The sequence below is a fragment of the Arachis duranensis genome, chromosome 9 (genome assembly GCF_000817695.3).
Source record: "Arachis duranensis cultivar V14167 chromosome 9, aradu.V14167.gnm2.J7QH, whole genome shotgun sequence".
In the NCBI taxonomy this organism is placed as follows: Eukaryota; Viridiplantae; Streptophyta; class Magnoliopsida; order Fabales; family Fabaceae; genus Arachis; species Arachis duranensis.
This window is the reverse complement of record NC_029780.3, coordinates 1137212-1159797: the sequence shown is the minus strand read 5'-3', so window position 1 is coordinate 1159797 and position 22586 is coordinate 1137212. Positions and strand designations below refer to the sequence as shown.

The following is a 22586-nucleotide window of genomic DNA, read 5'->3' as shown; positions in this document are numbered from 1 at the left end:
TCTATAATTTAAAAATATTTTGTAACCAAAATAAATTAACTAAAAATAGTTAGAACTTACCTTATTAACATTCATTAATTACAAAAATAATCAAATAAATTCTGATTTTTTTTTGTCTCTCTAATATTACCGATCTACAAAATGTAAAAACAATATCGCTAATCACACCAATACTTTCAACCAACATTAAATAAATAAATTAAATAAACAAATCAACAACATTGCAATTGAGACTGCATTTACTTTTTCACACACACATCCTTCCCTTTTTCTTTCCTTTGCTTTTTCTCTCCTTTTGTTTACTTTTTCCCTCTCTTCATGGAATCAAATTTCGTTTTGTATGGTTAGCAACACCATTGATATGATCACCATTGAGACTTAATAACTTGCTCTGGCTAAACTCCTCGTACTTGCCTGCAAGAGAATCAAAGAGAATCCCAGCACCAACACCAACTGCCAAATCAATGGTGTAATGGCCCCTTGTCCCTAACAACCTCCCTGCTTGCAACAAATTCAGCACGTCGAACAACCACGCCAGCTCGTGCCTCTTCATTCTCCTCATGTCCAGTGACGCGATCACTGATCCGGCCACGTGGCCGGAGAAGAACAAGAAGAACGATACGTTCCCAACGGGGAAATCCACCCCGGAACCCAGAAATCCCTGAAATTCACAATGAAACAAACATACATTTTCTTTAGTAATATGAATTTAATTTTCATACAACATTAGTGTAAAGCTCTTTTACTCTGTCAAGGTATCAAAATTAAACTCTAGTAGTTATCTACTGAAAACAAAACACATTTGGTTAATGGTTAGGTTATATTCTTATAGACCATAGTTTTTGAGGAAAAAGGGAAATTACCATATATATCTTAATAATGTGAATTTACCAAACATTATTAACAAACATGCAAATTAAACAACTCAAGCAGACTTGCCAAAAGTATGAGTGGTTTTATAGTTAGAACATTGATTTAAGTGGAAAAAAGTCATTTTCTTCAATTCTGTTTTGTTAACATGTGATTTAACTAATTTAACACACAAATATGCCAATTCTCAAAGATCCAACTACTAATAATACTGAGCTCACCTAAACTATTTTCATTACTAATGCAAGATCAAAACATGCAGTAAAATGAACATAGACACTGAAAACAGAAAACTCAGTTACCTGTGGCAATGGAAGCTGTGTGGAATAACCCAAAATCCCACGACATGTGAACATGAATAGTGCTGAGATTGTTGCTCTTGGTCTTCCTTCAATCAACCATGCCCCCATGATATAAATCATTTGCATTCCCACAAATACCTGAACCCACAGAATCCACAAAATTTAAACTTTTTTTTCTTTCATCAATCAAAATCAGATTTTGACACCGACTCATTTACATTCACCACAAACACAGATCTGAAGAGAGAGGAAGTTACCGTATTGAGGAAGGCCAAAACGGTGTTGAGATTAGGAGAATCTTGAAGCAGGTGGTGGAGTGAGCGCGTGGCGATGAACCCCAAATCAAACGGAGGAGAAGAAGGAGGAACCATTCGGAGCGTGTACTCCACGGCCATGAAGAACAGCAAACCCACCGCGAACAAACACGGCATCCAATGGTGTGTCGCCACGTGTACAGCATCCTGCAGTCTCCACTTCAAGAACGAGGGTCGAGAGTAAGAATGGTAATGCAACGCCGCCTTCGCTGCCATCACTTTAACGCCGTTAGCTGCTGCTTCCGTTCGGTTATTACCGCCGTTCCTTCGCTTAACGGCTCCGTTAGCTAATGCTGGTGTTTGTGTCTTTGTCTTAGCTGTGGTGGCGGCTGCGGCGGCGGCGGCGGAATCAGCAGAGAGAGTGGGTGCACCACCGTGATGACTGCATTAAGTGTGAATGGTGTATTATATAAAAATCGGTGATCGTTAAAGTGATGGTGGTGGTGGCGGAGATTCCAAAGGTTAGGTATTTGTTAGTTTGTGATTTTGTTTTTCTTCTAAATTTTGGGAATTTCGGAAAATGGTGGTAATTGATGTTGGTGAATTGGGGTTTTAACTTTTAAGATGATGTATGTGTTTGTTTAAATGTGTAGAGAGAGTGTAGTCTGTGGTCGGTGAAGAGTGAAGATCATTAGGGGTGTCCCAGATTGGATCGGATCGGATATGACAAAAAATTCGATTCGATCCGCATTAAAATCATCGAATCGGATCGGATTCAATATCCGCAGCTTTTGAGATTGGATTCAATCCGATCCGCACATTTACGGATCAGATATCGAATATATTCGCAAAACATAAAAATATTTTTAAAAGTTTATTTTTATTAAAAAAATATCAATAAAATTTATTTTTTCTATTCTTTTAAATATGTTTACTCTTAAAATAATATTAAACATACTTTTCTTAAATAATAAATTAAAATAATATAACATATATGATAATTATTAATCGAAATAAAACATAAAAAAAATATTTACTTATTTATTTCTTTAATTTTGCGGATACGCGATACTAACACAAAATCCGCAATCCGATCCGATTAGTCCGATTTTTGGATCGGATTCATATCCGCAATTTTCAGATCGGATTCGGATAAACACCGCGAATATGCAGATTGAATCCGATTCATGGACACTCCTAAAGACCATAACTTACTAAGGTAGGTTATTTTATTTTAGAGTCTTATTAATATTTATTTTAAGGATTATAAAACAAAATACAAATATATATTGAATATTTGAATGTATTTGCTTGTGTGGTTTTGGGATGTAAGTAATGTAACCAACATAGATTAAAAGGCTTGGCCTAACTTACAAGTTACCACTAAAAATTTAATTTATTCTCTGAAATTCTTTTAAAATTTTAAATTTAATATTTTAATTAGTGTTATTTAGAAAATTCAAAATTTCATTGAAAACAAAAGTTTGAATTTTATTTTATTTTTTCTTATTTATTAAGTAACCAGTTGGGCCAAGTAGTAGTCTAAGGATCAGGATAGCGTGTTCCATATAAAAGGCCCAAAGATCACGTCTCTAATTTTATTTTATCCAACTTGAACAAAATGTATTATGGGCCCTTTGGCCCACACCGTGCCCAAAAATATTATAGCAGTATCCCACTTTCGTAGGTTGTAGCTAGCTTAATTGATTGGCTTGCTAAGAACAGCCTACAAGCTTTTCCAGGATTTCACTTTATTGACCTTCCCCCACCTGAATTAAGGCACATTATTGATGATGATAGTAGAGGTTTTATTACCCCGTATAGTCTCTAGTATAAAATTTTAGTTTTTGTTTTCTTGGGCTCTAAGCCCCCTTGTAAACCAAAAAAAAAAAGGAAAAAGCCTTCCATGCTCAAAAGTCATTAAGTCAACCTCAGAAATATATAAAAATGGATTAAAATATGAGAAAATGTTGAAATTCATAAATCCATTGAGACTCCTACTCCATAGTGTGCATTCAACAATGGATCCCATGAAGGAAGATGATTCCGTGTTTACCGATTGGGGAAGGGGTCTGTGTGAGATACTAGAAAATTTAGAGAAGCGATTAACTGGGGAAGGCAACAGAGTTTCAAGGCCTAAAATACAAAGAATTCCAAAGTACATGGCTGAAAAAGTGGAGTTTCAAAGATACTACAAGCCACAGTTCATTTCACTTACTGTGTTTCACACAGGAGAGACGGAAAGAGAGTGGTATAAGGGAGCATGGGCATCCATGTATGTAAGGGAGACTAATCTAAAGGTTGAAGATGTATACAGGGAAATGTATGATTGGAATATAAGAGAAGGGACGGTACTAAAACCCATGTGGACCAAATTATATGATGTGGATCCCTTTGATGAACAGGTAGACATCGGTTTAAAGAAAAGGTATGGTCCCATAGTGGATGGATGTTGTGTACTTCAATTGCTGCAAAAATCAGAAAGCTCAGTTGATCCAGAGCAAGAGCTAAAGATTAGCCTTGACAAGCTTGTGAGGGTGCATCAAGATCTGCTTATCTTGGACAACCAGGTTCCTTTCCAATTACTCAGGCTCTTGTGTGAGGACCAAGAAAGGCTCCAAAAATGCCTCTGCAACTTCCTCCAAGTTCATGGTATTCAGACAGCACCTAAGCTTCCTAGAAAGAGAACAGAGAATGAAGAAGTGAAGGTAGCAGTGGATGGAGATGGAGATGATGATGAGGACTCCGTCCATCTTCTTGATTATCTGCGGAAGGCCCTCTTAATGAGAGACTAACACACATTCTACAAAGCTATCAACCACAAGAAGAACAAGAGGGGATCTCTGCACCTCAGGAAGTACAGGATTGGGACCATCCGAGAACTCAAAGCAGCAGGGATTGGTGTGAGAAAAGATTCCCACAACAACTCGGTGTACCCGAGCTTCAAAGATGGGATGCTGCAGCTTCCAGAACTCATAGTGGATGGCTCAACACCTCATATATTCCTCAACCTAGTGGCCTATGAGATGTGTCCTGATTTTCGCAACAACTTCGACATCAGCTCATTTTTAGTCTTCATGAGCTCTCTCATCGACCAGCCGGAGGATGTTAAGGAGCTAAGAATGGGTGGCATAATTATCAATGAACTTGCCAGTGACAAGGAAGTAGCAGATCTGTTTAATAAGATGGACAGCATTCTTGTGCCTGAGACACCGTTGTTCGCCCACATTAGAGACCAAATCCATTCACATTTTGAGTCCAAAAGAGGCAGGATCACAATGCTGTCTTGGATGGGAGAGGCCTCTAACACCTTTTTTCGCTCGCCATGGACCGTCATCGCCTTGCTTGCAGCCACGCTTGGCCTTGTTCTTACATTTATCCAAACATGGTTTGCTATCCACCCTAAAGCTTCATAAGTCAAAACATGTCTTGTTCTGTGTGCTTGATGATGAATAAAACACTATGTGAGCTGGAATCTGCTTCTCTTATGTTTATTGTTGTCATGTTAAAATCCATAGTTTGCTTTTGTTTCTAAATTTTCTCTGTCTTTTTCTTCAATGATTATCTGCAAGGTTTTGATTATTGTCTGTGTTACTATTAGCTACAGTGCTAGAATGCTTGTGGCAAGGTGCAACTTGCAAGCTTAAAAAATTTGCATATGAAAAAGACATACATATACATATATATAGAAAAGAACGAATACAGAATTAACCATGCTTTTAAAGAAACTTCACTTAAACGGTTAACATTAATTAACAAACACTAAATCAAAGACTTTAAGCTTGACTTAGTTAGATTGCAAAGAAGTAAAGGGATCATTCCTATTCTTATTGTTTTCCATTATGCGCCAAGTATTCAATGATTATACATTATCAGATAGATAGATATGGATCAAGCTCCTCTAAAGTATTAAAAAAAAATTAATAAGTTATACCATTATATTAGAAGTTCATATGCTGTAGGTCACTCACGTTCATTTGTTTTATTTAGAATATCTTTAAGACAGACAAAAGGAAAACTACAAGATGAAAAACACAACTAGATAATTATATTTCTAAGTATTATTTTTATGATTTATTTATTATCATAACAACAATAGTGGCCTTAACCTACAAGAGTCAACCATATTTCAGAGGTCAACATATTATAGTTTACTGCTCGAGACAAGGTGCAAGTTGCAAGCTTAAAAAAATGGCACATGAAAAAGACACATACATATATTTAAATACCTAAAAGGAATGAATATGAAATTCACCATGCCTTTAAAGAAATCACACTTAAAGAGTTAACATAATGATTTTGGTTAATTAAGAAACAGAAAATCAAAGACTTGGAGCTTGACTTAACTAGATTGCAAAACAAGTAAAGGGGTCATTCCTATTCTTTTCTTATGGCTTTCCCTTAAGCCTCACTTCAGATATTTAATTTATCTCCCCTTTCATAAGCAAAATAGTGAACCCTATGTTCTTCATTTGTCTTCTCATATAATGGACAGGGAGGAACAAAACTGGTAATGACTAGAAGAAGTGAGGAAGAAATTAACTGGTGGAGTAATTAACAAAGGTTCAAGGCCTAAAATACAAAAAATTCCTCTGTACATGGCTGAAAGGGTGGAGTTTAAGGATATTACGAACCACAACTAATATCCTTTGGTCTATATCATCTATCAATGCTGTCTTGGATAGGAGAGGCCTCTAAAACCAACAAGAGTATAGACAATAATGAAAATAATTATGACCAAGTGATAAAATTACAGTCTCTCACAATACATAGAAAAGTCTATAATACTCTCTTACGTATTATGGAAATTTATATAAAGGAATTACACATATGAGAAATTTTACTATTCTTTTCTCTGAGTTTGACTCACTAATTCTATGCAAAACATGACATCCATTAGCAAATGCCTTAACCCCTATATATAGTATTTTGTGGAGGTGTATTTGGTTTTACAAGTTGATCAAATTGTGCATAAGTGTGTGGACTACATTCATTTTTATCAAGTTGTATGACAAGTTGATAAATATCAACTTATGTAACAACTCATCATTTGACCAAGTCAAAGATTGCAACTAATCTTATCTTCAAGTTGCAAATTTCGACTAGAACTTTGACCATGTAAGTTGGACAACTTGCAAGTAGTTTCATGAGTCTTCTAATTTGATAAGAATCATTTGCATCATACTTGATTCTAGATCAAGCTTAAGTTTTATAATGTTCTTTAATTTTCTTGAAATTTTATCATGCTCCACTTGTATCACTTGTAACCTCTAGCCAATTTTGTTGACTTCAAACCAAAAGAAGAATTTTGCTTCTTCTTTTCACAATCTCCCACTCAAAATTATTCTTTTGGCGTATTCATGCTGCTTTCATATTTTCAATAGGGCAAGAGAAGATCTGCACCAATCAAATTTATCTTTATTGATTGATTTTGTCATGATATCTGCAAGATTGTTGTTGGTGTGAATTTTCTACATATCCACTTTTCCTTCCTCCACTACTTCATGAATAAAATGATATTGAACGCCTATATGCTTCGTTCTTGAGTGGAAGGCTGGATTCCTTACGATTTGCAAGGCACTCTAACTGTCACAAAATATTGGAATCATATCCTAATTGTGCCCGAGTTCCTCCACTAACCTTTGCAACCAAATTGCTTCCTTACAAGATTGCGTAGTTGCCATATATTCAGGTTCTGTAGTTGACAATGCTACAACTGCTTGTAATTTTGATAACCAACTTACTGCTCCTCCTGCAAGTGTGAAAACATATCCTGTAGTGGATTTTCTTTTGTCAAGGTCTTTTACGAAATCAGAGTCAACATAACCTTTGATGATAAATTCAGATCCTCCAAAACATAAAGCAACATTTGAGGTTCTTTTGATATATCTCAGGATCTTCTTTACAGCACTCCAGTGATCTTTTTCTGGATTTGCCATGAATCTGCTGACCATCCCGACAGATTGAGCAATATCTAGTCTGGTGCAAATCATGGAGTACATAAGGCTTCCCACTGCAGATGCATATAGTACTCGAGACATTTATATCTTCTCTCCTTCATTGCTAGGACACATCTCAAAAGATAATTTAAAATTGACAGGAAGTGGGGTATATATTGGATTACTCTCTTGCATGTTGAAGCGCCGCAAGACCTTTCTCAAGTAATTTTCTTGGGATAGCCCAATCTTCTTATCTTTTCTAGTCTCGGCAAATTTGCATCCCCAAAATATTGTTTGCTGGTCATAAAATTCTTCATATCAAATTTCCTGGCCAACTGAGCCTTTAATTCGTGGATATGATCTTTGTTGGGGCCTATCACCAACATGTCATCCACGTACAACAGCAGAATGATGAAATCATTATTACTAGACTTCTTGTAATAAGCACAATGGTCTGATTGAAATCTGTTGTAAGCAAGGCTAATAATGAAGTAATCAAATCTCTTGTACCAACATCTTGGCACCTGCTTTAAGCCGTACAGAAATTTGGTTAACTTGCAAACCAAGTTTTCTTTTTCTGATTCTTCAAAGCCTTCTGGTTGGAGCATATATATTTCTTCTTCAAGTTCACCATGAAGAAAGGCAGTCTTTACATCTAGTTGCTCTAGATGTAAGTCATACACAGCACATATAGCAAAAACTACTCTTATTGTAGAAATTCTAACTACTGAAGAAAAAATTTCATTGAAATCAATACCTTCTTTCTGAGCAAATTTCTTCACCACCAATCTTGCACGACAACGTTCTATTTAGTTGTGATTGTCACGCTTTATTTTGTGAACCCATTTGTTACCAATTGCTTTCCTTCTGTCCGGGAGTGGGACAAGCTCCCACGTCTTGTTTTTACGTAGTACTTTCATTTCTTCTTGCATGTCTGTCATCCATAAAGAAGAATCTGGACTTTCAACAGTCTTTTGAAAGGTTGATGGTTCTCCATCTTCAGTAACAAAACAATATACATCATGACAGGTCATGACATAGTCGGTATGCCATGATGATTTTCTCAATTCATGTGTTATTTTGCGAGATTTAGCTGGTTCTTGTACAATTTGCTCAAGTTCTGCTTTAAAAGAATCATTTTCTCTAGATTTATCAGTCATGTATATTGAAGTAGTGAAGAGTGAAGAGTGAAGACCGTAATAGGTTATTTTATTTTAGAGTCTTATTAATATTAATATATATTTTAAGGATTAAAAAAAAAACAAATATATATTAAATATTTGAATGTATTTGCTTGAGTGGTTGTGGAACGTAAGTAATGTAACCAACATAGATTAAAAGGCTTGGCCTAACTTACAAGTTACCACTAAAAATTTAATTTATTCTCTGAAATTCTTTTAAAATTTTAAATTTAATATTTTAAGAAAATTCAAAAAATTTCATTGAAAACAAAAGTTTGATTTTTTTTTATCTTATTTATTAAGTAACCAGTTGGGCCAAGTAGTAGTCTAAGGATAAGGGTAGCGTGTTCCGTAATATACCCCTTAGTTCTTTGAAGCCTTTTTTTTTTTTGGTCTTTTACACTACGTTCTTTTTTTTTTGTTTCTCACGGTATTCCCTACAACCCGACAGGTCAAGGACTAATCCGTCACGGATCTGAACTCCATTTAAGGATATGCCATTGGCCAATGAGTTACTGCATGCACAAGACGGGATTTGAACTCCAAACACTTGTTTAAGCGAACGAGTAAGCTGACCACTCAACCAACTCATGTTGGTCTTTTACACTACTTTCTTTGAAGCCTGAAGGCTTCAATCCACTTTCTTATTTGTTTGTTTGATTTTTTTTTTTTTTCTTGTTTCTAACCGCTGTGTGAATACGTAGTTCACAATACATGGATATAAAAGACCCAAAGATCACGTCTCTAACTTTATATTATCCAACTTGAACACAATGTATTATGGGCCCTTTGGCCCACACTGTACCCAAAAAACATATTATACTATTATCCCACTTTGGTGGGTTGTAGCTACCTTAATTGTTGGCTGCCACACTTGATCTTGTTCTCACATTCATCCAAACATGGTTTGTTATCCACCCTAAAAGCTTCATAAGTCTTAATATGAACCTTAAGAAGAAGTTGTTATATTATCTTCTTCGGTGTGCTTCATGATGAGCTGGAATCTGCTTCACTTATGTTTATTGTTGTCATGTTAAAATTCATAGTTTGCTTTTGTTTCTAAATTTTCATGTCTTTTTGTTCAATGATTATCTGCAAATGTTTTGATTATTGTTCAATGATTTCGGTTATATTTAACAAACACAAAATCAAAGACTTTAAGCTTGACTTAGTTAGATTGCAAAACAAGTAAAGGGATCATTTCTATTCTTATTGCTTTCCCTTATGCCTCAATGGGGCCAAGTATTCAATGAGTATACATTATCAGATACATAGATATGAATTAAGCTCCTCTCAAATAAAATTGACAAAGTGAAAAAGTGAGTATCTATTTATCTTTAAATCAAAGTAGTAGGATTCACACATGATATTTATTTATTAAGAATATAAAAATAAAAAAAAGTTAAGGATATTTATCAAACGGTCTATGATTTGCATAGAATAATGTATAATAATATTAGAAATATAATTATTTATATGTCTCTTCCTATTAGCTTAAAATGCATAGAATTAGCATTTGTAATTATAAGATAAAAAGGATTTTTGTATTTAAATTTCCACTTTTAACATATATTTCACCTAATAAAGAATCACTGAAATAGAGCTTATACTTTTTCTTTCAGAGTTCAGAACAATACTACATGTCTCTCTTAACACAACTTGCTGAGAGTACAATTTAAGATCCTCAAACCAATTATTGATTGTATAGAAAACTATACTAGTACAAGGAATAAATAATATGCATGATTCTTGTTTGATATATATATGATAGTGGTTTTTCAATTCAGTGAAAGCATTAGAAAACAATGTCTGCATATATAATCCTTTCCTTGCAGCACACTAGGAGAAGAGATTATCATTCAACAAGAAACTAAGCCATAATCTCAGTTCTGATATAACCAAGTAATTTCGGAGAAACCAAGAAGTTGTCTAAAGTGCAATGAAGAATTAATCATAGAAAGTAGAATCAGTTCTAATCACCACAAGAGTTTTTCAAAAGACACTAAACAAATTCATATAAAAACACACTCAAAGAATGATTCATGTTCTTTTCTTAGGCCTGCAGCCTCCTTTAAGATGTCTTCGTCGGCGCCGTCTTCTTTGATATGGCTAAATCATTCATACTACTTTCCTCTACATAAACAGAGCAAGTACACTAATCTTTGTTACTCCTTTGCTTGCTTACTCAGCAAGTCTCATAGTAAGAACAAATGCATACTTCATGTGGATTGTCAAGAGAAGGTGCCGGCACATCCTGTAGGTGGTTAGAGGAACAATGTGAGAGACTAGAAGAATCATGGAAGCAATTAACTGAAAAAGCAAGCAATGCTTCAAGGCCTAAAATACAAAGAATTCCGAAGTACATGGCCGAAAGGGGTGAGTTTAAAAGATATTATGAGCCAGAGATCATTTCAATTGGTCCAATTCATCATCTCCGAAAACAACAACTGCTTCAAGGAGAGAAGTATAAGGAAGCATGGGCAGCAATGTATCTCAAGGAGACTAATCAAAGTGCTAAGGCTTTATACTGGAGAATTCGTGAATGTATTCCGGAGGAGTTGTGACTGTTTAAAAGTTGCAACTTGTTAAAAGGTTATAACTCATTAAATTGAAATAAATATTTTATGGAAAAGTATAGGGAGCCAATGGCTTAAGCGTACAATGCGGACAATGGAGGTTTAAGAAGTATTAGAGATATAATCATTAGTGTTACATTATCCTATCATGTTACGCTTTTGGGATGAGTGGTTTCATGATATGATATTAGAGTTTTAGATCCGAAAGGTCACGAATTCGATCCTTGGTGAACCCCAAAATTAGTTTAAGTACTATCATTAATAACTCATTCTGCACACTACAGTAAATTGGTGGGGGCGAATTATTGCCCTATTCTATTCTCTAACTTTCTTATTGCAGTTTCTGTTCTATTGTTCTTATCTCCCAACTTTCAAATATTCCAAATATCAGAGCTCACTTATCTGGCATGGATGCTGGTAGTGGATGGATGTTCAGTACTTCATTTGTTGGACAATACAGATCCATATTTGTCAGATGAGAAACTCAAGATAAGCATGGGAAAGCTTATAAGGGTGCACCAGGATGTGGTTATCTTAGACAACCAAATTCCATTCCAAGTGCTAAGGCTGTTGTGTGATGGCGAAGACAAGCATAGGCTGGAGAGATGCCTCCAGAAATTCCTCCGAGTTTATGGTGTTGACAGGATTCTCAGGCTTAGCAAACAAAAACATACTGTCAAGATAATTGTCCAGGGAGACAATGATGATGATGATGATGAGGGAGCTGAGATTGGCTGGCATAGTTATCAACCAACTTGCCAATGACAAGGAAGTAGCTGATCTCTTTAATAACATGGACATTATTATGGTGCCTGAGACACCATGGTTTGCTTCCATCAGAGACCAAATCCATTCGCATTTTGACTCCAAACAAGCCAAGATCAGGATGCTCACTTGGATCAGAGAGGCCTATAACACATACTTTAGCTCGCCATGGACTATCATTGCCTTGTTAGCTGCCACACTTGGCCTTGTTCTCACCTTTATCCAGACATGGTTTGCTGTCCATCCTAAACCTTCATAACATCACTTATTAACGGAAAATAAATCAATAAATAAAATAGACTTACTTTTCATCCTTATAGGAGGGAAAAAATGTTGTGGAAGATCTTTTTATTTTTGACCTTTTTTTTAACTTTTGTGCGTTTGATTATGAATAAACCGTCGCTCACATGAGTATGTGAATTTTATGGTGTTATGCATTTGCTGGAATATAATTTTCTGCTTATTCAGGATGATAAACTATCTATTTTCCTTGGTGAATAGATTGCCGCATAGAAAATATGCGATTCAAACTCCTAACACTTGTTTAAGCGAACGTATGAACTTATATCTAAATTATCTATGCGAAAAAATCTCTAACAATACTTACTCCAATATGCTCACTTTTTACAGAAATGTTATTAAATAGTAATTAATTATTCTAAATTTACACACAAAAATTACTACCAGTATAAAAACACATATAAATACAGAACAAAACACATATATTAACTAATTTTTAGTGTGTGTATAATATTTTTAATATCAGTGAAAGTGATACTAAACCAAGTTTGATCAAAATCAATCCTATAACAGCACATCGATACCAATCCACACTTGCAAATGCAATACTAAGTTATACCATTAGTACAAGTTAAACAGAATTCTTATTTCATTAGATAAACTTTTATAGAATTTTCTTTTAATAAGTTACACCATTATATTAGAAGTTCATATGCTGTAGGTCACGTTCATTTGTTTTATTTAGAATATCTTTAAGACAGACAAAAGGAAAACTACAAGATGAAAAACACAACTAGATAATTATATTTCTAAGTATTATTTTTATGATTTATTTATTATCATAACAACAATAGTGGCCTTAACCTACAAGAGTCAACCATATTTCAGAGGTCAACATATTATAGTTTACTGCTCGAGACAAGGTGCAAGTTGCAAGCTTAAAAAAATGGCACATGAAAAAGACACATACATATATTTAAATACCTAAAAGGAATGAATATGAAATTCACCATGCCTTTAAAGAAACCACACTTAAAAGAGTTAACATAATGATTTTGGTTAATTAAGAAACAGAAAATCAAAGACTTGGAGCTTGACTTAACTAGATTGCAAAACAAGTAAAGGGGTCATTCCTATTCTTTTCTTATTGCTTTCCCTTCATAAGCAAAACAATGAACCCTATCTTCTGTTGGTTTATGGTATAAACAGAAATATTTAGGACAGAGATATAAGAAAAAATACGTAGGTGAAAGGAATGGGAATCACACATATTTACTTTACTGAAGCAGTACATTTATAGGATTTTAATCCATGACACTACCACATCACCACTAAACTAGGGAGTGGGATGAACAGAAACTGCCACATACCCACTAGATAAGGAAGTGGAATAACAAAAACTACTTTTCTCCTAAAGTGCAGGAACCACTAATTGACTAAAACAACAAACTGAAATAATAATAAAAAAACTTAATGCAGTCCAAAAGCAAATAATTAACACTCCTCCTTGCTTTAGGATCTGCAAACTCCAATTTTCTGCCTCAATAGCTCAAACTTGCTGACAGGAAGTGGCTTTGTAAACAAATCTGCCAATTGATCTTCTGACCTGCAATAAACCAAAGTTATTTCTCCATTTTGCTGCATCTCTCTTAAGAAGTAGAGCTTGATGTTAAAATGTTTAGTCTTGCCATGACACACTGGATCCTTTGAAATCGCAATTGCTGCCTGGTTGTCGATAAACACTTCTGTCTTGTGATTCTGTTGGAGATGTAAATCACATAAGATCTTTTTCAGCCACAAAACTTGATTTACAGCTGCTGTTGCTGCTATGAATTCAGATTCTGCAGTGGATTGTGCTACTGTCTCCTGCTTCTTTGTGCACCATGAAAAAACTCCTGAGCCTAAACTGAAACAATATCCGGAAGTGCTCTTCATGTCATCAATGGATCCAGCCCAGTCACTATCAGAGAATCCACACAACTTGAAATTTTGACAGCTCTCAAACTTCACACCATAATCAACAGTACCTTTAATATATCTCAATACCCTTCTTGCTGCCTTTAAATACATTTCACTAGCACAATGCATAAATCGAGAGAGAAGACTTACAGCAAACAAAATGTCCGGCCTTGTTGCAGTGAGATACATTAAACATCCAATCAAGCTCCTGTAATAGCCTTCATCAACTTTATCAGCACCATCTTCTTTGCTCAACTTCTCCTTTTGGTTCATTGGTGTGCTAACCGCTTTGCACTCCTCCATCTGGAATTTTTTTAAGATTTCCTTAGCATATTTTTTTTGACATATGAACACATCATCCTCATTTTGGTTTATCTCAATGCCAAGAAAATAAGACATAAGACCAAGATCAGTCATTTCAAAAACTTGCATCATTTCTTGCTTGAATTCTTCAACCAAACTTGTATCATCTCCAGTTACTAAAAGATCATCAACATAGAGGGAAACTATGAGAAAATTTTTTCCCTTATGTTTTACATAAAGAGTGGCCTCAGACAAGCTTTTTACAAAGCCTATGCTCAATAGGTGTTCATTTATCCTACTGTACCAAGCTCTTGGTGCTTGTTTTAATCCATAAAGGGCTTTTTTTAGTAGATAGACTTTATCTTCTTCTCCATGCATAACAAATCCCTCTGGCTGCTCCACATATATCTCTTCTTGTAAAACTCCATTTAAAAAAGCTGATTTGACATCTAAATGGAATACTTTCCAGCCTTGTTGAGCAGCAACTGCTAACACCAATCTAATTGTATCTAATCTGGACACTGGTGCAAACGTGTCAGAATAATCAACACCAAAAATTTGTGCATACCCTTTTACTACAAGTCTGGCCTTGTATTTATTGATAGAGCAATCCGCATTAAGCTTTGTTCTGAACACCCATTTAACTCCAATAACTTTTCTGTCTTGAGGCTTGTCAACCTTTTCCCATGTGTTGTTTTTTTGAATCATTGAAATCTCATCCTCCATTGCCTTTTTCCATTTTGGATCCTTGAGTGCTTCTTCACAGCAACTAGGTTCGCATACTGCTACATTGCATCTTTGATAAATGTCTGACAGCAGTCTTGTGCCTCTGATGGGATGATCATCTTCTAATTCATTTTGACACAACTCTGTTGTTTGGTTTCCGCCATAATCATCTTCAATATTGTTACAAGGTCCAATTATTTTTCGTGGGTTCTTCCAATCCCATTGTTGATCTTCATTGAAATGCACATCCCTAGACACAGTCAACTTTCCAGATTGAGGATGATACACTTTGTAGGCTTTTGAAACAGAACTATAACCCACAAAAATACCCGGAATTGCTTTCTTGTCAAGCTTGTCGCGCTTAACCTGTGGAACATGTGCAAAACAAACACAACCAAACACTTTAAGAAAGGTTAGTGAAGGCTTATATCCATACCAAGCCTCAAAAGGAGTTTTGTCTTTCAAAGCCTTGGATGGAAGTCGATTTTGAAGAAAAACGGCTGTGTTGGCCGCTTCAGCCCAAAATTCTTTAGGCAATTCCTTCTCATGCAGCATGCATCTGGCCATCTCCATTACTGATCTATTTCTCCTTTCACTAACTCCATTTTGCTCTGGAGTGTATGGGGTTGTGAGTTGATGTACAATACCAGCTTCTTCACAAAATTGATCAAATTGTGTTGAGGTGTACTCCTTCCCATTATCTGATCTTAGAAATTGTATCTTGCACCCACTTTGAGTTTCCACCATATTCTTGAACTTTACAAAGACTCCAGCCACTTCATGCTTGAATTTCAAGAAAAAAATCCAGCACATTCTTGTAAAATCATCTATGAAAAGAATAAAGTATAGACTACCTTGTAACGATGGAGTTCTTTGAGGTCCTGCCACATCAGTGTGGATGAGTTGCAGCTTTTGAGAGGCTCTCCAAACTGTTTTGGGAAATGACACTCTGTTTTGTTTACCAAATTGACAGGCATTACAATTTGGCAAATGATCAGAGAGTATTGGTAGACCTTCAATCATATCTTTCCTCTTCATGTTCAGCATCCTTTGAATATGACAGTGACCAAGTCGCTTATGCCAGAGTTCAGTGGGACTGACTTGGGTGATGTAAGCTGTCTGCTCCTCCACAATTGGATCAAATGAGAAGCTTTTTCCTCTCATTTTAACCCTTAAAATCTCCCGACCGGTAGTGTCAAAGATAAGACAATGTAGATTTTCGAAAAAAACTTTAAATCCCTTTTCTAACAATTGACCCACACTAAGCAGATTTTGGTCAATGTCAGGCACATACAGAACATCTGAAATGGTTTTCATACCTGAGCTAGTTGAAATTACAATTGTTCCTTTTCCTTTTGCAGAAATATAGTCACCATTCCCAATTCTGACTTTTGAGAATTTAGCAGGCTTCAAATCCTTGAAAAGAGTTTTATCATATGTCATGTGGTTTGTACAACCACTATCAATCAGCCAGCATTCAGAACTACTCCTTGCTGAGAAGCATGTTGCCACAAAGATTTGATCTTCTTCATTTTGCTCTACAACATTGGCATTAGCTTCATGTTGTTGAGATTTGCCTTTGCAAATTACAGCTTCATGTCCAAGCTGATTGCACTTGTTGCACTTTGCGTCTGGTCTTCTCCAACATCTGAAGGGTGGGTGACCCATTTTGCCACAATGCTCACAAGGTGGGTAATTTTTCTTTTTACCTTTGTCTTTGCTTTGGCTGCTTTGACTACTTCCAACTTCATGATGCTTGGCTGGTAAAGCACCTTCAACCACGTGATCTTGTCTCATAAGCCTTCGCTGCTCTTGGGCCTGCAAGGCATGTAACACTCCTGCTAAGGTGATTTTGGACAGATCCTTCGTATTCTCCAAAGTAGTTATTGATGCTTCATATCTCTCTGGCACTGTAACTAGAATTTTTTCCACAATTCTAGAATCAGTGAATTCAGTGCCGAGTAATCTAACTTTGTTTGCAATAGAAAGCAACCTGTCAGAGTATTCTTTGATTGTCTCAGAATCTTTCATTCTCTGCATCTCGAATTCCCTCATCAAGTTGAGCACTTGCATGCCTCGAATCCTCTCATCCCCTGCGTATTCTTCCTTTAAATAGTCCCAAATTGCTTTTGGTGTTTTGAGAGTCATGATTCTGGTGAAGATTATTGATGAAACACCAGTAAAGAGACATGATCTTGCCTTTGCCTTCCTTGTTTTTTTCTCCTTGTGCAATTTTATTTGAGCCATGGTAGGATTGTTTGGCAGCGGAGGAATTTCGTAATCCTCTTCCACGGCTTCCCAAAGGTCCAATGCCTCCAAATAAGACTCCATTTTAACTGCCCAAAGGTCATAGTTTTCTCCATCAAAGGTGGGCGGAGCAATTTGTGAAAGACTTGCTTCACCTTCCATTTTCACAGGCCCCGTAAGAAGAATACTCTGATACCAGTTTGTTGGTTTATGGTATAAACAGAAATATTTAGGACAGAGATATAAGAAAAAATACGTAGGTGAAAGGAATGGGAATCACACATATTTACTTTACTGAAGCAGTACATTTATAGGATTTTAATCCATGACACTACCACATCACCACTAAACTAGGAAGTGGGATGAACAGAAACTGCCACATACCCACTAGATAAGGAAGTGGAATAACAAAAACTACTTTTCTCCTAAAGTGCAGGAACCACTAATTGACTAAAACAACAAACTGAAACAATAATAAAAAAAAACTTAATGCAGTCCAAAAGCAAATAATTAACACTCCTCCTTGCTTTAGGATCTGCAAACTCCAATTTTCTGCCTCAATAGCTCAAACTTGCTGACAGGAAGTGGCTTTGTACTTCTTCATTTGTCTTCTCATATAATGGACACTGAGGAAGAACATGTTGTGCCCCCTTGGTTAGAACAAAACTGGGAACGACTAGAAGAAGTGAGGAAGAAATTAACTGGTGGAGCAGTTAACAAAGGTTCAAGGCCTAAAATACAAAAAATTCCTCTGTACTTGGCTGAAAGGGTGGAGTTTAGAAGATATTATGAACCACAACTAATATCTTTTGGTCTATATCATCTATCAAAACAACAACTGCTTCAAGGGAAGCCATATAAGGATTTATGGACAGCAATGTATCTTCAGCATACTAATCAACGAGTGAGGGACTTACATTTCAGAATTCTTCAACACGATTGGAGGCCGTTTTATCAATATGTTGAATTATCCAGAGACAGAGATACCCAGGAAACAATTTCTGTATACGGCAATCCCAGAAGCAAAGATGACTTTGTTGCAGGTGTGCTGGTATTGGATGGATGCTCTGTACTTGAATTGCTGGAAAAATCAGACTGCTCAGTTGATTCAGAGCAAGAGCTAAAGATTAGCATTGACAAGCTTGTGAGGGTGCACCAAGATCTGCTTGTCATGGACAACCAAATTCCTTTCCAAGTTCTCAGGCTCTTGTGTCAGGATGAAGCCAGGCTCAAAAAATGCCTCCAAAACTTCCTTCGAGTGCACGGTATTGAGACAACACCCAAGCTTGGCAAAGGGAAACTATGTTTTGGAATGGAAAAGGAGAATAACGGCACATAAAGTGGACAACAAGAAGCGCAAGAGATTGAGGTAGTTGTCCAGGGAGATGACCAACAAGACAAAGATGAAGACAAAGACGAGCCAATCCATCTTTTAGATTATCTGCGGAAGGCCTTATTGATGAGAGACTGCAACACAATCCATAAGGAGATCGTGATCAAGATCAAGAGGAGATCACTGCACCTCAGAAAGTATAGGATTGGGACCATACAGGAGCTCAAGGCAGCAGGGATTGGTGTGAGAAAAGATTCCCACAACAACTCGGTGTACCCCAGCTTCAAAGATGGGATGCTGCAGCTTCCTGAACTCATTGTGGATGGCTCAACACCTCATATATTCTTCAACCTAGTAGCCTATGAGATGTGTCCTGATTTTCACAACAACTTCGAGATCAGCTCATTTTTAGTCTTCATGAGCTCTCTCATCGACCAGCCGGAGGATGTCAAGGAGCTGAGAATGGCTGACATAATTATCAATGAACTTGCAAGTGACAAAGAAGTAGCAGATCTGTTTAATAAGATGGACAGCATTCTTGTGCCTGAGACACCGTTGTTCGCCCACATTAGAGACCAAATCCATTCACATTTTGAGTCCAAAAGAGGCAGGATCACAATGCTGTCTTGGATGGGAGAGGCCTCTAACACCTTTTTTCGCTCGCCTTGGACCATCATCGCCTTGCTTGCTGCCACTCTTGGTCTTGTTCTTACATTTATCCAAACATGGTTTGCTGTCCACCCTAAAACATAACATGTCTTGTTCGGTGTGCTTCATGATGAATAAAACACTACTCATCAGTATGTGAGCTGGAATCTGCTTCTCTTATGTTTATTGTTGTCATGTTAAAATCCATAGTTTGTTTTTGTTTCTAAATTTTCATGTCTTTTTGTTCAATGATTATCTGCAAGGTTTTGATTATTGTTCAATGATTTCAGTTATATTTAACAAACACAAAATCAAACACTTTAAGCTTGACTTAGTTAGATTGCAAAACAAATAAAGGGATAAGTGGTTTCTTAACACGGTATCAAAATCTCGAAAAATATAGAATTCAATCTATGCTATCCCAAAAAAAGAAGAATAGCATAAGATAAATAAAATAAGAAAAGGAGATTTATACATGTTGAGTTAAGAAATTAACTAAATCAATTGATGATGACAAATATTGATCTAGTGAGTTAAACACCCAATTAGCTTTTAATTGTTTTGATTAATATTGCAGGTCAAACTTACAACAACAGCAGCCCAATGAGATAGAGTAATTGAAACAAAGATTGTTAGTGAGTTCTCTAGCTAACAAAGCCTAAAAATAATAAAGCAAAGAATTCAGCTGAGCCATATGGAACATATATCCAACCCAAATCTAAGAAGCTTCCACCCAAATCAAAGCAAGTTAAGCTAAGTCAGAGGATAAAGGTGATTTATTTTCATTTGCATTCTATAAGTCAAATCAAATCAAATATTACACACTTAGGGTGACTCTACCTCTAAGGTAGCCCTTTCCTCTACTGTACCCGTACGGTATAACAGATCTAACATATGACCTACACGTTGGGCTAGCAACGCTCCTGCTAGCTGAGGTCTGAGTTAGATGCAACTAAATTAACGTCATAACTGCTGTTAATTACGATTTTCTAGTCAAAGCCTCCCAAACCAAATCACTTATAATATATTACTAAATTTTATAATAAATCAAATATATATAAGAATGCATAATAAAATTTAATTAAAGTTTAATAAAGTCAAGTAAGAAAATATGTATGCTTTACAAATTTTATAAATATTGTCTCGTGTGTATTTTTATAAAATTATAAGTTTCACAAATTAATATTTATTTCAAAAATTCAAAAGTCACAATAATAAAATATTTGCAAACTCTAAAAATAATGATTCAATTTAATATGTTGATAATAATACACTTAAAAACAATTACAACTTGGTTCTAAAAAATCAGAATCAACTCTGACTATGACGCCGAGCTACCAATTGATGTCTGATGAGTTTGGAAAATTCTAAATTAATATTTGTGATGACTAAATATTATTAAAATAATTAATTATAAAATTATTAATTTGATTTTCATTTTACATTTATTAATTAATAATTTTCAAAATCTATTTAGCCTTGTTGAATGTTTCCATGACTGAATTGATTATCATGTTACATGGGCTAGGATGAATTTTGTTGTTACAAGCTCAAAATTAAAATTGCTTGAAAACAAGCATGTTTGGTCCGAAACCATGAAGTAAAGAAAATAAAGCTTCATTGCTTCCAACGGTGGAACTCAAATATCATTAAAATAAAATGAATACATGCATGGAAAATATGAGAGAGAAAGTGTGATCGACATGATACAGAGGAAAAGCAACTCATAAAGGGTGGCAGTGCACAAGAAGGAGTGAAACACTATAAAGGGTGTGGACTTTGTTATTGTGTGGTTCGAAAGAGTATAAGAAAATTTGAAGGAAGGTTATATAATAGCAGAGAGTTTTCCTTCCTGAAGGAAGGACCCATCAAACGCAACTAGAACAGGGTCCTAGACTCGTCCCTGCTACTTACACCTGATATGTAGCAGCTTCTTGTATAAATAAAATAAAATAGAATCTCAGCATGTTAACATTATCTCCAATGCAAATAATCAATGCAGAAAAATAGACTAATCACATGAAAAGTAAGGGGAAATGTTTAAATATTTAATCAAAACTATGAAATACAAATTCCAATTCTATATATATTTTCCATCTTTCCCATTCCATTATTTGCATAGCAGCTATCTTTTGTCATGGTAATATTGTTTGCTTGTTGAAGTTTCCAAATATGCAATGTGCTTCAAATTAAAATAATGGAAATCATGAATTTCAGCATCATAATAATAAACAGGAGATGCAAATTCGAAATACTGCATAGGATTGAAATATACTATGCAATTCACATGCTCATATGAGTGATGTTTTATTATAAAAACTTAGCAAACACCATATAAATTGATTTAGAAAGTTCATAATGAGGCTGTGACTACAAGCCTGCAACATTGTTAAGTATTAAAGTTTCTGATCCGTCACCTTATAACTCAGTCTTTATTATGCATTATGAGTTATAACTCGGCGTTAATTATCATTCATTCTTTTGCTTGTAACTGACACTTTCATTACCGACTTAATGACCATCATTTCTATCTTAATGACCAAACGGTCATAACATCAATTCTATTCATCAATTTTATGCCTATAAAAAGAACATTCTATATCTAATTTCAATAATACATTCTATATTCATAGAATTATTATAAACACAACATAACACATGATAACTTTCATTTCATGTCTTACATTCTATATTCATAGAATTATTATAAACACAACATAACACATGATAACTTTCATTTCATGTCTTACATTCTATATTCATAGAATTATTATATACCTCTTAAATACTTACTGACTTGAGCGTCGGAGTGTCTTTTGCAGGTACCCACCCCCTTGTTCTCTCCTTGCCGACGTATAACTCATCCCGACGAGAAGCTTGAAGACATTCATCGACGGACGAGTTATACACCGGCCAAACTCAGCAAGAACACTGTCTTTTTTTCTTTTATATTTTGTTTAGCAAAGATAATATATGAATTAGGATAGAGTTAAAAAATACTCTATGTGATGCATGTTTGGCACTGATAAATTCATATGAAATAAAAAAGAAGAAAATAGAAAGTTAAAGAACACCAAGTTGAATGGTGTAAACAGATTCATTGAAACCAAGTGTCTGTAGGTTCTCATGTCTCATATCATTTTTTAAAGTTCAAACACATTTTAAATGTATGAATTTTAATTATATTTGTTTTTTTCCTCTTCAATAAATACTACAATCTCTTCCTATTTTTGCTATAGACTT

General features: G+C 35.3%; 1 protein-coding gene across 1 annotated transcript; it reads right to left on the bottom strand.

Moving 5' to 3' along the window:
* Window positions 1-97: 97 nt before the first annotated feature.
* LOC107463849 (phosphatidylcholine:diacylglycerol cholinephosphotransferase 1) lies at window positions 98-1872 on the bottom strand. Its single transcript, XM_016082731.3, has 3 exons — window positions 1430-1872; window positions 1173-1310; window positions 98-661 (listed from the first exon to the last, which is right to left on the bottom strand). Exons 1-3 carry the CDS (start codon window positions 1700-1702, stop codon window positions 317-319), a joined length of 756 nt encoding a protein of 251 aa, XP_015938217.1. The 5' UTR covers window positions 1703-1872; the 3' UTR covers window positions 98-316.
* Between the last annotated feature and the right edge of the window lie 20714 nt (window positions 1873-22586).

Excerpts from the sequence above, each read along its gene's own strand:
- LOC107463849 (XM_016082731.3), bottom strand. The coding sequence starts at position 1,702 with ATGGCAGCGAAGGCGGCGTTGCATTACCATTCTTACTCTCGACCCTCG. Across the intron at positions 1,311-1,429 it reads TTTTGGCCTTCCTCAATACG|GTATTTGTGGGAATGCAAAT; the intron begins GTAACTTCCTCT and ends CTGTGGGTTCAG. Across the intron at positions 662-1,172 it reads CACAGCTTCCATTGCCACAG|GGATTTCTGGGTTCCGGGGT; the intron begins GTAACTGAGTTT and ends TGTGAATTTCAG.